We start from the raw sequence: 17,424 nt of genomic DNA, 5'->3' as shown, positions 1-17,424 counted from the left end.
TATGTGCGGCAAAATGCGATGCAGTGGCGTGGAGTGCTCTAAAATAGTACATAATTTACATTTTGCTTTTTATTTTCAAGGGGCGCAAACCACTTGACGGTGCATAATACTTGGTGAATGGGCGCCTCTTCATCTGTAAGAGGTATCTATGGAAATGTGTTCATCGCATACGATGAGGGGAAAATGTGGGCTTCAACATTCTATTTCTGTAATAAAAATGTAGATAGATAAGGTAGGTAGTACGATACATATAGTAAGTGATAAATAATATGAAAACACGGGTCTATTTTGCCCTCGTAATTTAAATGTAGTTGAACTATGTAGAAGTGTCAATTGATGAAGTGTGATCACTTGTATGATTAGTATGAATAGTTGTATAAGATCCAGGGTTCCGCGACAAATCACTCACGGATTTTATACTCAACGGTTTATAGTTTTTGATCGATGCAATGACACATGTATCAAATCATATAGAGTTCAAATTAACGTGTACATTATGATAACTGCAACCGTTTGTATTGTAATCCGTAGTGACGACAATATTGTATTACCCATATTCGTTTTTTTGACAATGCTTTATATTGGAAATTTATTTGCTGTATTTTATCGATTTATGTAAGTTTAAGTGATTTGTCGTGACACCAAGATCCAGGGCCAACTTAAATCGGCCGCTCTTTAATTTTATAAGTAGTTGTATAAATCATATTAATAAAAAAAAATTAAGTGAATGCGAGTAGTGCAAAAATCTTACCATATGATAAATATTGTGTTGAAAATTTTAATCACAATAAAAATTAACCAAGATAACTAAAACGTTTAGTTCTGAACAGGACCAGACGACAAGAGAGACTGATCGTTTTCAAGTTCATTCATAAAAATATAGTGTTTTTAACTCCAATCCAACATCTAGGACATTGTTCTTTCATTGTTAAAAGTTGTAACTTGCAAGTATACAACAAGACAACCTAAATGCATTTTAAAAAGTACGATATCTTGTGTCGTATTTGTTAAGGAATATAATTTTTTCGCCTCTAATTTCTTTCGGCTGCCTTTATATTTCGGCCGCCTGTGTGCGTTGCATAAATTTGTAAATATGGTAGACGTGGCCCCGATAAGATTATATTCAATGAAAATAAAACGCACAAAAACTGATTTTCCATAATTTCATTCATTTATGAATTTAAATGTCCGCGGGTCTTATGTTAGTTTAATATTTATCGGCAGGTCATTTTAAATTATTTAACCAAATTCTATTATAGGGCACAAAAATTTCTTAGGTATATTTCAGGGTACTTATATGTATATGTTTTATTTTAAAATTTCAATATCCAAAAACTGTACACTGATACTTTATATATAATTTTCAACTGGAAATGAATTGTCCTCTTTTTTAACTTATCCATTATGTTTTTACTATTTTTTCATTTTTATTTTACATAATATGTTTTTTGTCACATATATATCGTATGATTAACGGCATATTGTTGTTGTTGTTTTTTTTTTGTTATTATTGTTTATATTATATGATGTATTGAAATGGATGTAAATAAAATAAAAATAAAATTATTATTCTTGAATTACGACGAATTATTATTATTCTTGAAGAACTACTTGAATTACAACGAATTTTCGAACGAATTACCTTATTTATTAAATTTTTGAAAATTTTTAAGAAGTTATTTGAAAAAGATTTTGGAGTTTTGGGAGTTATTAATTTTTTTACAAGCTTTTTGTTAGCTTCACTTGTTTAAGAAATGAATATTAAATGTCATTTTGTGAAAGTTTATTTTATCTCTTCCATTCTGATAAGCTTCGTTGATTGATTGGTGGTAAATAAAATAATTTAATTACATTTTAATGAAATTATTAAAACTGTAACATCGTTATACGATGAACATATTTCGAATTAACGAGGATATTTTTTTCGCTCGAAAGTTATATGTCCGAAATTAAGTATTGATTTTATTAATAACTCTTTATAAAATAACATAAAAATTATGAAATAATGTGAAGAATTTTTATTTACGTTTATTAGAAAATTAATAATTCAGCAACTGTGAAGCAAGCGCACTGTTATGGCCAAAGCGTAAAAGTCAAACTGCTGTTATTTTGACAGCAGTTTCAATTTCTAGATGGCTTTCAAAGAATTTTCATCAGACCAGAAGTTAATAAGTCTTGTTGAAGAATATCCTAGCCTGTATAACAAGCTAGATATAAATTACAAAGATGAAAGTGAGAAACAAAAGTCGTGGATGGAAATCGCGTCCAGGATGAATATGGATGGTTTGTTATATCGTATATTCATACGTTACAGATTTTCATTAAAATATGTTTAACAAATGAAAATTTTTGTATTAATTATTATTTATTACTTAGTTACTATAGTGAGGAAGCGGTGGGATAATTTACGAGATAGATTTGTGAGATCATACCGGGATTATACAGATTCCATTTCTTCATCTGGCGAAACAGAAAAAGAAATCAAATTTTCATTCTTCTATCAAATGATGTGGCTTGCCCAATTCATCAGAAAGAGAAAGTAGTTATATTTCAATATTGTTTAATATTATGCAAATAGTAGAAACAAAACATTTATTATATTATGTGTACAATTTTAGAATTATCTCATACAACGTAACAAGTTCAAGCTTGCAGAATGTGAAATCTATTTCTCCTAGTCCGGCCAATGCAAACACATGGTGTACGTATTTCAACGAAGATCCTAATAAAACGTATCAAGAAGACGAAGATCACAACTCGTGTGAAAACAGAGAAGACCGGAAGGTGGATGTGTGTTCAGTCATCATGCATCCGTCGGGTACATCTCCTCCTAAGAAATTGATAAAAATTGAGCCCAATGAATCACAATCGGACTCCACCGAATCATCTTTCATTAAAATATTTGAAAAGACAATCAGTAGCGACACCGATCAAAGCGATTTTAATTTTATGATGTCTATCGTAGCCGATATGAAACATATCAAAAAGAAAGAAAAGATGAAGTTTAAAAGAGAAGTGTTGGAATTACTCGAAAAATACGTCGAATGAAGAAGGTGATTCAATGAGATGTATGAACGACAATCCCATGTAACATATATACAGGGAAACCATCATATTGTAGCTTTGTTATTGATGTAATCAGTCTGGAAGTAAACACATGTATGTAAATATGTTTACAACCAGCAGTATGGCTCGGTGGTTGCGTTTATGTTTAGCACTGAGAGATTACTGGGTTCGATACCGTGCTAATCTTTAATACTGCTGGTTAGACTTGAATATTTGTGACTCTAAGTCGATCGTTTCTTATCAGAGTTTGCCAATTTATCTGGTTTTCATTGTTGAAACGGTTCCTCAAATTGGCAAAAATCATTCTACCCGCCGTCACAAATATCTGAATTTGATTTATCTAAAATATGTAAATATTTATATACAATAAGTCTAAATCCATCCAATGGATTAATTTATCAATTAATTGTTAATTAAGCCTCTCAAAATACAGTGATTTATGTAATAAATAAATATGCTGCAATATTTGTAATTAATTGTCGCATTGGGGTCTACCTGTCAGACCTTCCTGGTAATATATCTATGTAAAAAATAAATAAAAATCATATATTATACATGTAAAATTTATGATAGATAGAATGCAAACAGACACCGATGATCTAACGTTGGATGGAGAGGTGTTAGAAAGAGTGAAAAGATTCAAATACCTGGGTACCTGGCTGAATGAAGAGATGGCTAAGAATCCGCATCGAGATGGCTAGAACAGCATTTATCAAAATTAAGCCGGCGCTTACAAACAAGCATCTCAATCTACTACATGGATGTGAAACGTGGACTCTGACGACCAGGATGATCAGCCGCATCGAAGCTTTTGAGATGTGGGTCTACAGGTGTGTGCTGAAGATCCCGTGGACCAAAAAAATATCAAATGAAGCTGTCCTCGGCATGGTAGGGAGAGGCAGGGAACTTGTTTCTGTCATCAAGCGGAGAAAGATGGAGTACCTCGGGCACATGATACGGGTCCAAAATATGAATTTCTCCGTTTGTTAACCATGGGGAAAATATAAGGTAAAAAATGGATTGGTAGGAAAAAGTTGTCATGGCTTCGAAACATGCGCATGTGGATCGATATGAGCGCTGAAGAACTGTTCCGAGCTGCTGAAGACCGATGCGGATATCTTCAAATAATCGACGAGGTGGTCGCCAACATCCAGATGTGGGCAAGGCATTGAGTATGACTATGCTTATTGATGGTATTCTCTCACATACGTCAGGATTAATGTATTAATGTGCATAGTACTATATTTGTAACTAACCCTGTTCCCTAATTCTTGCGTTTTAGCAATAGCATATTTTTTCAGTTATTTTCGTATTTTTGGATGCATTAACAGCATTCTCATTAAAGATTCTGAATCTAGTCTTAAGTTTCCATTCAAAAACATTTTTTCCTTCTGAATTTTTATTGATAGCTGGTCATATTTGTAGCTTTTTAACTGAGAATCATCATCAACTGTTTGGCTTCGAGTAAAACTAGACCAGTGACTTCCACTTTCCCATATTGTATATTTATTAATTTATTTATTTGTTATTGAGGAGCTTCTACTATGGTCAATAAACGTGGTTGAACCTATCAAATATCTTCAATAAAGATTGTAATCATCGGTTAAAGTTGTGCAATATTAATCTTAGTGTAGATGTAATACCACGATGATTTATTTTAGTTAGTAGATAAATTTTCTCAACACAGAATTTTTTATTATTATATTATACTAGTGTTTTTGCCCGGCTTCGCTCGGTATTTATAATATAAACCGCTTAAACATGACCAATCTAATAGTAAACATTTTATTAAATTTACTCGAATAGTTTTATTTGAATATTCATTTGTTCGATGACGTCACGGATTTACGAATCAACAATACTTACATACTTACAAAGTCTCTTTCGAAATTATATATTAGATTATAGTTTTAGTATTGATGTGAATATGTGTAAATTAATAAAACTATTTACAAAGCTTTACAATTATTTTGTATTTTATCCTATAAATGCTAACAGATGAAAATATTAGTGAGTAAAGGTCTGACTGCACTATACGGCCGTCGACTGCTGCAGCACGACACAACACGGCAAAGTTGATACAAAAGGCAACTCTGTCGCGTGACGCGTAGTGCGTTGTATCTCATACAATTTCATACAAACAATATTTGGCCGCACGCTGCCGTTCGTGTCGCAGATGCATAGTGCGGTCAGACCTTCATGGGTATGTGGGGAACACAATCATAACGTATTGTAGCGTGGACATGTAGAGGCAGAGAAATGTTATAATAATAGAAGTGGCTTTAAGGTCTGACCGCACTATGCGACAACTGGCAATCCGACACTTCACAACAGTACGCAACCAAATATTGTTTGTATGAAATTGTATGAGACATAACGCACTGCGCGAGAATCGCATGACGTAGAACGACACCGTGCGACATAGTCGACTTTTCGACCAACTTTGACGCAAGGTGTCGTTCGCAAGGTAAACGGACTACTAGTCATATGTAAACTAGTCACAGGACAACCGGTCGCGCTAGGTCGGTCACACGTGATCACCCGTCACACTAAAATTGGTCACGAGTAAACTGGTCACACCCTAAAATCAGTCACGAGAAAACTGATTGACCGATTTTAGGGTGTGACCAGTTTTAGTGTGACGGGTGATTACGTGTTACCGATCTAAAGCAACCGGTTGTCTTGTGACCGGTTCACATTTGACTAGTAATCACTAGTCACCGGAGCCTGAGGGGGCCGTGTATTGTTCAAAGGTTGTAAATGCATTGTTAAAGGTTTGCCGAACAATGGATAGCACTGTGACTATCCTACCTCTAGTAATCACCGAACCGTTCGCAACGTAACGCAGTGCCGTTGCCGCGGGGGGTTGCCTTGCGACAATTATTCTCCTTCTTCATATCGTGACTTTGAAATAGCATGTAGCCATAATCTTTTGGTTTTTCTCGATTGTTCTTCTTCCTCGCATATCAAAGCGTCCGTTTCGTCCATCTTGCTCCGAGGTACCGAACGAATGGTTGACATAATTTACTGCGTAGTGTCGCATCGCTGTCGTTCAAGTGCGGTTTACCTAATATTGTCGCACACTGTTGTGAAGTGTTGGATCGTTCGTTTGACGCATAGTGCGGTCAGACCTTTAGGCGTTATATTGTTGTCAAGTGTTGATTGTCCACAGACAATCCTAAATAATTTTAGCATCAGTCGTATTTGATGCTTGGTGCTCGACGTATGTCCGATAAGAATTATTAATTCGAAAGGGCGCTTCTATTATTTAAAATTTCTCTGTAGAGGTGTTTCCAAGATCGAAGTGAAAGATGCAGTATTTTTGGTAGAGGTAGTTTATTGTTCTTGATCCGTCGGCCTGCCAGCTCTGAATGAAGCACGGACCAAAACTGAATGATATTAATACACCAGTGTGTACACCCAAACAGAGATATCATTGGTTGATGGGTCGCGAGACCTTATTGACTGTTGTATACGGCTTTTTTGGCGCGAAAGCATGATTAGGCGATTAGTGGTGGTAAACCAGCGGCCCACGAGTACCAATAACCTAAATAGTTCAATATTATTACTTTATCTATTACACGTAGTAACAATAGATGAAGTTTTGTTTTTATTTCATTTCAAAAGTTGGACTAACCATGTAGATGAAAATTTAAAATTATCCTGAAAATAGTTTTCTGAATTTAATCCATACTAGATTCGACTGAATTGTTCAATTAATAAAATAATAAATTATAATATATAAATCTTATAGTAGATATTTTAAGCTATGGCTATTGGGGGTAAGCTATTGTAACGTGGGAACATGAGAGTGAGTGTCCACTGTTTAAGTGCATTCGTGGGTGAACAATAAAGATCCCGGATTAGGCTAACGGGACTCAGTAAGTGTCCGAGCAAAAGATACGCCGGAGTTCTCACAGACTTGGACGAGTGCGTGCGTGAACAATATACTCGCCAGGGTAGACAATAGACACATTAATGGATCGGGGAAGCTGTGCTGTGCAACTTTATAAGAAGCTACACTGGTACACATAGCGCATATCATTCTGGAGTGAGCGGTGGCTCCATGTGAACATCTGGGATCGTTGAATAAACGCTGTGAAGTGACTTTGACCTTTCATTTGGATACTGAACCTACCCCCACGCAACAATATCAAGCCACACAGTATACATTCTATAAGAAACGGCCGAAATATAACCTCTCGTCATATAATACAGTATCTGTTATTGATATTTCGTGAATAGCAAACTCACTGTTATAGAAAACGAGGGCTGAGAAATAAAGTATCAATATATTAAGTATTGGTAATCATGAGAAAATTTGACCTTGAGATTATGAATTATCGTAATGCTTAGCGTCTATCACTGATCACATTATTATGGTTTTTTTTCAAACCTCCTTTTTGTAGGTACAAGTATGATGGGTCGGAAACGATTACGTTTATTTTATTTTTATTTTATTTTATTTTATTTTACAAATATATACCAGGAAGGCTTAGCAGGTAAACCCTAAATGCGCCTTCCTGGTCCACATAATTATTACATAAATACATGTAAATCTAAATAATATCTGACATCTATGGTCAGTATACATATATTAAAAACATCGTATTAATACGATAAATAACGATGAATAACTTTCATGTAACAATACGAATTTTATATTCGATAAACAACCACAGAGACATCTATGGTGAGCAATATGGCGAAACCTAAGATATAACAATAACTAAAGGTTCGCAACAGAAAATTGGGAAGGAAACGCCAATTTTACAGGAATCGTTTCAATGAAAATCAGAAAAATTGGCAAATTCTGATAAGAAACGATCGACCTAGACAAATCAAGGTCTGGCCAACAGCGAGACTGAGCGGGGAATCGAACTCGTAACATCAAGTACGAAATAATTCAACATTCACCACTAGACCACGTTGACGACTATGTCATATAAATACCTGCATACATATGTACATATACAATGTATGTGTATGTAGATATACGAATATTTTTATTTTACTTCAATTGAACATGTACATTCGCCTTTACAGAGTGACGAGTGTACTAATACAGATACAATACAATTAATACAAGCATTTTTATACAATGCGCATTCATACAAACATCATCCATAGTGGCATTGCATCGAAAATGGCGTGTGAAATAGTCCATTTACCATGATACATATGAAGAGCGGATAGTATGTGTACATATATACCAATATATAGTACCATTTATCATGCATACATTATTTTCGATCTTTCGACTTTCGTTCAAGTCACTTTTGATGCAGTAACTCAACCCGTCACTGTGGGATGTTCATCTATGGATAAATTTTTGCAGCATTGTATCATAGAAATGGGCGAACTTCAAGACGCTGAATAATTTGAGATTTGCAAGAGAGATTGGAAAAGAAATGCCTATTTATAGGAACCGTTTCCACGAAAATCATAAAAATTGCTTCTGAAAGGAGACAATCTGCCCAAAACAAGTTCTGGCCAACAGCTACTGATGGGAATCGAACCTTGACCACTCCGATCACATAACATGCTAACCACTAGTCCACGCTGCAGCTATAAACTAAGCTAGCTAAATCAAATCATAGAATATGTATCTTCAAATTGTTTCGACCACATCCTATACGCATTGAACATATTTATTTATTTACTAGCTGAACCCGGCATGCGTTGCAACGCCACAATAACGCATGCAATTCCCGTTTCCGTTCCCGTTCACGTTCTCGTTCCCGTTTCCGTTCCTATTTATTTATATTATGAAAAACGCAAGCAGTGAACACGTTGGTTGAGACACGAAAACATTTGAAATTATAGCGTTGCAATGACACCCATTCCCGTTTTTTTTTCATAGTAATATTCCCGGACATGCATACAACAAATCCTGAAAGTTCCATCGTAATCGGTTCAGTGGCTTAGGAGCCTATTCGAGACACACACAGACATTCATTTTTATATATACATATATATAGATTTATTTACAAATTTGCCATAGTGACTTCACAGATTAGCTCCAAGTCGTCACTATGGCTACATAAAATGTATAAGCCAGCAGCATAGCTCGGTCGTTATGCTGGTTCGATCCCATGAGCTGACCTCTATTGAAAATAATTCTGAGTATATCTGTAGTGCTACTGGTCAGACCAGGAAACGATTGACTCCAGGTCAATCGTTTCTATCAGAGTTTGCCAATTTTCTCTGATTTCATTGTTGAAACGGTTCCCAGTAAAATTGGATAAATATCCTTCCTACCTACTATGTCACCACTATTTGAGATTGATTAATGTACAATAAAATTTATGTACAATTCATAGATGTCTCGTTAATTTGTCAGGTTTTAGTGTCTGCTGTATTGTTTGTAATTAGCCAGGAAGGCGCATTGGGGTTTACCTGTAAGGCCTTCCCGGTATAAAATGTAATAAAATAAATAAATAAAAATATGTACATATATTGAATTGGTGGATTTAGTAGAATTGGAATCGAATTGATGTAAAGATACGATGAAGATGTGCCAACAGAAATCGTTATATTTTTGATACGAGATTCAATTCAATGGGACTTCTGCCCGTAATATTATACATGTTCTGTGTAATCTTAAACTTAGAGTACTTGAGAAACTGAGAGAATCTAGCTCCAGAACTCTATTCCTGCCTATTCGGGCCAGAACTAATGTGCTTGATGACTCACCCCTTTCAAGAGCCATTCGACTATTTAACCTGCTTTCTGGGAGCCTTGATGTTTTTACTTCATCATACAGTTCTGTCAGGCAGCATATTTTAAATGACTTCTAGCTACATACATATTTACACATGTTGTTTTCATTTTGTAATTTTATTATTTAGCATAATGTGTATGTATTTTGGTTTTATCTTTATTTATATATGTATGCTATTTTTTATTTTTATATATATATGAGTAATTTATCTTTATTTATGTGTATTTATGTGTTTATGTGTATATGCATGTATAATGTTTGTATGTTTATGGATGTATGTAATGTATGTGTATGTGTTTATGTATATGTATATGTGTATGTATGTATATATATATATATATATATATATATATATATATATATATATATATATATATATATATATATATATATATATATGTGTAGGTGTGTATGTATGTATATGTATATATGTGTATTTTTATATTTATATATGTATGTATGTGTATTTGTGTATACGTGTAAGTATTTGTGTATATATGGATGGTGTACATATATGTTTATATAGTTGTCTTTGGCCAGGAAGGTGCATTGGGTTTACCTGTTAGGCCTTCTTGGTGTAAATTAAATAAAAAAATAAAAAATAAATAAATAAAATAAATACATATGTAGCATTGGCGAAGAATAAGCTTTTATACAATATAAGCTGGGTTTACACAGTGAAAAATTATTAATGTAAAATAATCGGATTAGGGATTTTCTTGTACTTGTGTATGGTGGGCGGCCTCAAAGATGGGCACGCCCCATATCCATCTGATTGGCTGGCTGACCGGAAGGGGAGGGGGCTAACTATCTTTCAGCGTTTTTTATACGTCTTTCAGCGCTGGAAAACTCTCGCCGAATTTCCAATTAGAATCAAGAATAAGAAATGCCCATACATTGAGGTACAAGCGAGCTCACAACATATTAGAAATACATAATCGGATTTAAATTCAATGAAAATAAGTTCAAAATATACATACATATCTAAATCAGTTGGAAATATTGTCATTGTAAAGATGTCTATTCTAAATTTTTCATTTCATTTTGACAATACGGCTGTTTATTAGCCGAGTGTTATTTGATTACTCGCGGACTCGTCGTTAGCGTAGGTCGGGGTTAGGGATTTGAAAGATTTTTACCGTGTGCCAGGATTACATTATTTATTTATTAATAGTTTTGGACCATTGTAGCATTACAGGAAGAACCTAATGCGCCACAATGGCCTACATTTGATAAAGATATAAAAACAAGTAAACTGTAAATAAAGGAAAAAAGCAAAATCAGAAAACATGGTAAAATAAAATAATAAAAAAAGTAACAAAAGGAAAATAATACATTAAAAGTGTAAAAATCAAAAATAAAATCCATAAATCCCATTCTTTGTTTTCACTGAACAAAATTAAAATAGTACATAAAAATGTACAAAGGAGAAAGAAAAAGTAAAATGAAATAAAACAAAATATGAATAAAAAATAAAATCACAGCGAGGCCCAAATGGAAGAGAGTAGATTAAGAATCCACTCATACATCACATTCAAATTATGAAAGTAATGATGAGCGCAGGTTACCAGATAAATATGTTAAAATAACATCCGATAATCTACGCTCCCCAAGGTGGAAAATATCACATTCAGGGACGGCAGCAACGATTTCATTGAGAAGTCGAATAGCTCTTGGAATAGGAGCCATTGTTAGGGACACAAAGTTCCAACTGTTCCAGCAACAACGGGCATGACGTATTACCACGCAATAGCTGGAGAACGAAACGAATTAACGAGAAGTTTCTCCGAAGTTCAAGGGAATTATACCCAAGCATGCCCAAAAGGAAAGGAGTAGGATAGAGATATGGGTAGTACCCATACTCTTTCTTAAAAAGAAAAAGAAAAAATGCTTTTTGCACTTTTTCGATAAAAAGAGAGTAGTTTGCTTCATGCGGATTCCACACAATCGCATTAAACTCTAGCTTACTTCTAACAAGCTGAAAAAGATAGATAACCTCGATCTACATAAACGACGAGTCAACGAATCGATTTAAATTTTTTACAAACCTCCTTTACGTTTCACTTACGATTACAAATCTGGAAAAAAAATGCCTCTTATCCGATCTTTTTCACACTTTGCCATATTGCTCATTTTGGTCATCAATATAAGTAAATGGATCCTGCGCCATTATGATCGTGTAAAAATATCGTGTAAGACGCGTTTGAAATCTGCCCGGCGAGATAGTCGTTGACGTTTATCCACCGTTTGTTTCGACTATTCTCACTTTTCGCCATGTCAGATTTCAATTGTTTAAACGCCTTTAATTTTTTCTTTTTTCACTCTTGATTTTATAAAACTTGCTTTATAGGTTCTCGTTATCTCTAATATATAAATATTTATAGTTTTATTCCATCTTTCGACTTTCCATCAAGTCACTTTCCTTGCAGTGACCCACACCCGATGTTGGCATATTAAGTTATTAAATAAAACAAAATTAAAAGAAATGTGTCATCTTTTTCATATTAAACATGTGTTCGATCCCCACGCGGTCATTTTTTTTCAAATATATTTAATTCAATATTTATATTTAATTGTTAATATATATATTTTTTTTTTTACATATATACCAGGAAGGCATTACAGGTAAATCCCAATGCGCCTTCCTGGCCAATTACAAATACAAATGCAGCATTTTTATTATAAGTCGTTGAATTGCGAGACACTGAAAAAACTCGCAAATAAACGAGACATCTATGAATTGTACATAAATTTTTATTGTACATAAATCAAATTTCAAATAGTGGTGACATAGTAGGTAGGAAGGATTTTTAGCCAATTTTTTTTTCCGGGAACCGTTTCAACAATGAAATCAGAGAAAATTGGCAAACTCTGATAGGAAACGATCAACCTGGAGTCACAAATCCAGGTCTGACCAACAGCATACTCTGAAAAATTCATTTTCATTCACGGATAGAACCCGGCACCTTCTTGACGGTAAGCAGAAGCTTAACGTCCGAGCTATGCTGCTGGCTATATGAAAAATAAGGTAAAAACTACCTACTTACCTACATGCAAACAATATAAAACACCAATAGAAAAATTAATTCATTAATTAAATAAATTTTCAATAGATGGCGGTAAATTCTCTGCCAAACCCAGGTAAAAACCCATTTAAGTAACTTACATAATAAAAACATACATATAATGAAATCTTATAATATAAAATTAACAATAAAATAAAAAAGAATATCAGAAAAGATCCTATAAACCGACCAAATGTAACACTAAATACGTCAATGTCCGTCTGATCAGCTAAATGGTTAAAAAGCCCCATGGCTGTGCATATAGGAGTATTTTAAAGAATTGGCGAAAACAGAACACGTTTGCGTATTCTAAAATATAAACATTGGTAGCAAATAGTATTTATACATATATAGAAGTGTTTTTCATTTGTATCTACGTTTTGGCAGTGGTTTAACTGTGACGTACATTTGTACATATATCGAATCGAAACGACTATTATAGTGCAGCGAGAGTTATCTCAAACAGAAACACAGAGAGAATAGCGATATTATATACATATGTATGTATATGTATATGTATGACGATGTTGATATGAAATACAGCCAGCAGTATGGCTAGGTGGTTGCATTAATGTTTAGCACCGAGAGATCATTGGGTTCGATCCCGAGCTAATCATTAATACTACTGGTTGGACTTGGATATTTGTTTAATTAATTGTTATTTTCGTGTTCTTTCGCCTCTTGAAATATAGTGATTTATGTAAAAATGCTGTAATGTTTGTAATGAATTGTCTAGAAAGGTGCATTGGGTCTATCTATGTAAAAATAAAATATGAATCATCGATATCGTTTGATTTGCACGAGTGAATCCTAGCATTAAATTGATGCAGGTGCTATGCCCGATGCATATAGGATAAAAGGGTCGTAAATTAGCTATGGTTTAAAAATAATATGCATTATGCAATAGTCTATGAATTTTCATTTGGAAGTTTTTATATTGGAACTTTAGATGCGTTCGTATAATACCTCGCTTGTACCTCAATGCATAGGTATTTCTTATTCTTGATTCTAATTGGAATTAGTTTTGGTCTTCTAGTGAAATTCTTCTGATTGAAAATGTACTCATCATTTATAGCCATTCACCAAGATGAAGGCCTCTCCAACACGCTTCTACTCCTATCTGTTTTGTGCAACTCACCTCACACATTTTCCTAATTTCGTCTACCCATCTTCCATGTGGTCTTCCTTTTATTTTATTTTTATATACACATATATACCAAGAAGGCCTAACAGGTAAACCCTAATGCACCTTTCTCGCAAACTTTTAACTTAAACATTCTCTCGGGTACCATTCTATCACTTATTTTGTTCATTCTTATAGCTACGTGACCCACCCATTACCATTTCAATCTCTTCGCTCTCTTCACTGTATGAAAATGTACTATTATAGTATAAATAAATATTAATTGAACAAATACACCACTATTACGATTAGTGTGATTAGTATAATAGATCATTTTTGCAGACCTGCTTCCAATTGTTTGAAGCAATTTGACTAGTCTTAATAATTTCTACCCTGATTTTAACGAATGACGCATAGTATAGAACTATTCCAGGATTTAAATACCGTACTTACGAGAAAATAAAGCAAAGCCATGAAGTATTTTTTAACATTTAAACATTCAATTTATATACTTGGAAATTTTTGACTATCTTTGTAGTTGTAGATTGTACGATTAAATCAGATATTTCATACTACTGAAGCAGGTTTCATCTGTTTGTTTCAATATCTACTAGTTATTTAGCAACCAGTATTATTGAGAGAATCCTTTTCGATAATATTTCCACAGACATTTCACAATCACAGTATATCAAGTTTAAGAAAAACGATATCATCCATAGCAGATCTTTCAATTAATAACATTGTTTCACATGTCAAAGCTTCAACTGTTGAGGTGTATTTCTAAACTAACTGAATTTCAATTATGACATAGTGGTTAATTGAAGTGGTTTTGTATTTACTACATATGTAAATACTGCTCATAGTACTTAATGTATGTATGTAGTTGGTTTTGAAACGAAGCTCAATAGCTAAAGTTTAGACACGTGAAACAATGTTATTCAATGAAAAATTTGTCACAGATTGAGTTGTAGTGAAAAGACGAAACTGCTAGCTTATTATAAAATTGAAAAGTGGAGAATTTGAATGAAATCACACACGTTGAAACGACGTATGTGATGGCAAACTTTTAAGAATGCAGCTGAATTATGCACCGATGCACTTTCTAGCACGGTTTGAAACAATAAAACGGGATATATATAGCGTGTGCGTTTTGGGGGATGAATTTAGGGGGTGGCAGTGGGTGGGTGCAGCGGAAGCACCCCCTCGTGCAGCGCCGGCGCCCCCGTCGGTTATCACCACATTTGTCCGTCAGCTGTCGGGGCGGCTGCTCGCGCCCTCGCAAGCACTCACGTCAATCGATACCCTTCGAAATAAGAGGGCTGACGATCAGCTCGGTTGACTGTCGTCGTCGTCGAAGGTCGAAAGTCTCTCAGACCCTCGCTGTATCCGGTTTTGAAGATACGCCGCGCCGCGCTGCTCCGGTTTGAATTTGGCGCGCTCGAACTTCTTCGCGGTCGACGCGAATCTTTGAAGCTTTCCCGCGCCAATTTTTTGAATTTGAGTGAGTATTTCATTATATTTAATTATATTTGATTCGATTGGGGTGTGAATTTACTTTCAATTCGCCGATTTTCAAATTTCGCCACTTTTGTATTTGAAGTTTTGATCAAAGTTTGACTTTGAATACAGATAAATCTTGCAATGAATGGACATCGAAATTGGTAATTAATCTAGAAACTGGGTTAAAGTAAAAATGGGATTTATCTGTATGCGTTTTTTATTCAAATCGTGTACATATGTTTTAAAAAATATGATTTACATAAGCCTTAAAAATTTGTAAACTAAGACTGTACCTAAGCATTTTTCTAAATAAAATCAAGACTCTTATAATATAAATAATTTATTTTATATATTTTACAAGTATTGAAATCTGAGCATTAATTTTATCTAAATAATTTATAACCGAAACGGCGTCTGTAATTCGTTTTTAATTGGCTGTCGTCAAAGTCCTTTCTGATTGGTTGGATTGGTCAAAGACGTTTGTGATTGGTCGGTTGTTAAATAATATAATTTTTTTTTTATTCAAATCAATTTTTACAAACCTCTTTTATGGGTCGCTTACGATTATTGATGATTTTTTTCATGGTTTTCATTTCATTTCCATTTACCGAGCGAAGCCGGTTAGCACCACTAGTGTATCATAAAAGAGCTCAAAACTTACCTCTATTTTTTTTGCACACGTTTAATAATTCAGTTATAAAGATTGTTTTAATTTTATTATATATTAGGAAGCTTACAGCTTTTTTATCGAACATTTATATAACAAAAATGTAGCAAATATGCTAATTTTATAATTTTCTTATTTAAATTATGAAAAAAATATTGTACAATAAAACAATAGTAATACAAAAATGAAAATAATAATATATAAAAAAATGATTTAATTAAATACATTAATCGACTATACAACTTTAACAGGTATTATTTTTTTTTAATAAATATATATTGAGGAGTCTACTATTAAATAATACATTACATATATTCAATGATTGAATTATACTTAGTATTCTCCTCTATTCTTGTTTAAATTAATATTCAAATATTGTAGCTCTAAGCTCGAAATATGTGTTATTGTCTATATACTTTGAATGTTAATAATACTCGACATGAAACATAATCTAATAGTCTCAAGTACATACACACATACTTAAATTACCACGTCACTAATTTACGCCTCCTTGTCATCTTGAAACATCTCAAATTATAATAAGAACTTCTTAAGATATCTTGTGTAAATTAATACGTTTGTTGAAGGAAACCTACGTACAATATTAATTGATACTTTCACGCCGCGCTTTTGTACTTTGATATAATACATATAACGAACGATTAATGTGATACCTTTCGAATGCGCAATTTTAGCTACACGTCTAATAGAATATAGAAAGATTAATGTTTGTTTGTCGGCTGTGCAAATCTACAATTTTAAATTAACAAGCATAAAATTTAAAACACCATTTCATGGCACTATAATCGTACTTAGACTGCTAAAAGGAAATTTTTTAATTTTATTTTAACAATTTACTCCCAATTGGATAAGGTTGAGCAATTGAGCTATTTTTTTATTATATATAAAAATATAATGTTAATTTCTTTGTCTATTATGTACAGAAATGCTATTTACTGTTCATAAATGTTTACAATACATTTTCTTGATAATAGCTTGTGATCATCGTTTATTTTACTTTATAGTATTTATAATATGATATTACCTTATAATTTAAGTTAGTTTGCATAAATACGATTTTTAGAACCACGTAATTCGATAAATCATTTCACAGTATTTTGACTTGGTTTTAGACAGTTTTTGGTAGGAATCGGATTTCTATACAAAATTTTCTGAATTTAATCTTATTTTTTATAAACTGCGCAAACCACAATAGATTCAACGATTAGTGGTTAATATAATTTGTAAGTGATTATATCCATGCGAAAGATATATGAGC

General features: G+C 33.4%; 2 protein-coding genes across 2 annotated transcripts in view; one reads left to right on the top strand and one right to left on the bottom strand.

Annotated features, from left to right (window-relative positions):
* Positions 1–17,424, bottom strand: part of LOC143914729 (uncharacterized) — a 202,877-nt gene that overhangs the window by 39,422 nt on the left and 146,031 nt on the right. The window lies entirely within an intron of this gene.
* On the top strand, positions 2,036–5,027 carry LOC143914955 (uncharacterized). Its single transcript, XM_077435391.1, has 3 exons — positions 2,036–2,283; positions 2,377–2,539; positions 2,619–5,027. The coding sequence occupies exons 1-3, from the start codon at positions 2,133–2,135 to the stop codon at positions 3,046–3,048; spliced, it is 744 nt and encodes a 247-aa protein (XP_077291517.1). The 5' UTR covers positions 2,036–2,132; the 3' UTR covers positions 3,049–5,027.

Source organism: Arctopsyche grandis, chromosome 7 (assembly GCF_051622035.1).
Source record: "Arctopsyche grandis isolate Sample6627 chromosome 7, ASM5162203v2, whole genome shotgun sequence".
Lineage (NCBI taxonomy): Eukaryota > Metazoa > Arthropoda > Insecta > Trichoptera > Hydropsychidae > Arctopsyche > Arctopsyche grandis.
This window is presented reverse-complemented; position numbering and strand designations above follow the sequence as displayed.

Bases quoted from the DNA above. Each gene is read 5' to 3' on its own strand.
- LOC143914955 (XM_077435391.1), top strand. From the start codon at position 2,133: ATGGCTTTCAAAGAATTTTCATCAGACCAGAAGTTAATAAGTCTTGTT. The intron at 2,284-2,376 runs GTTTGTTATATC...TTTATTACTTAG, and splicing joins GTCCAGGATGAATATGGATG to TTACTATAGTGAGGAAGCGG. The intron at 2,540-2,618 runs GTAGTTATATTT...GTACAATTTTAG, and splicing joins CAATTCATCAGAAAGAGAAA to AATTATCTCATACAACGTAA.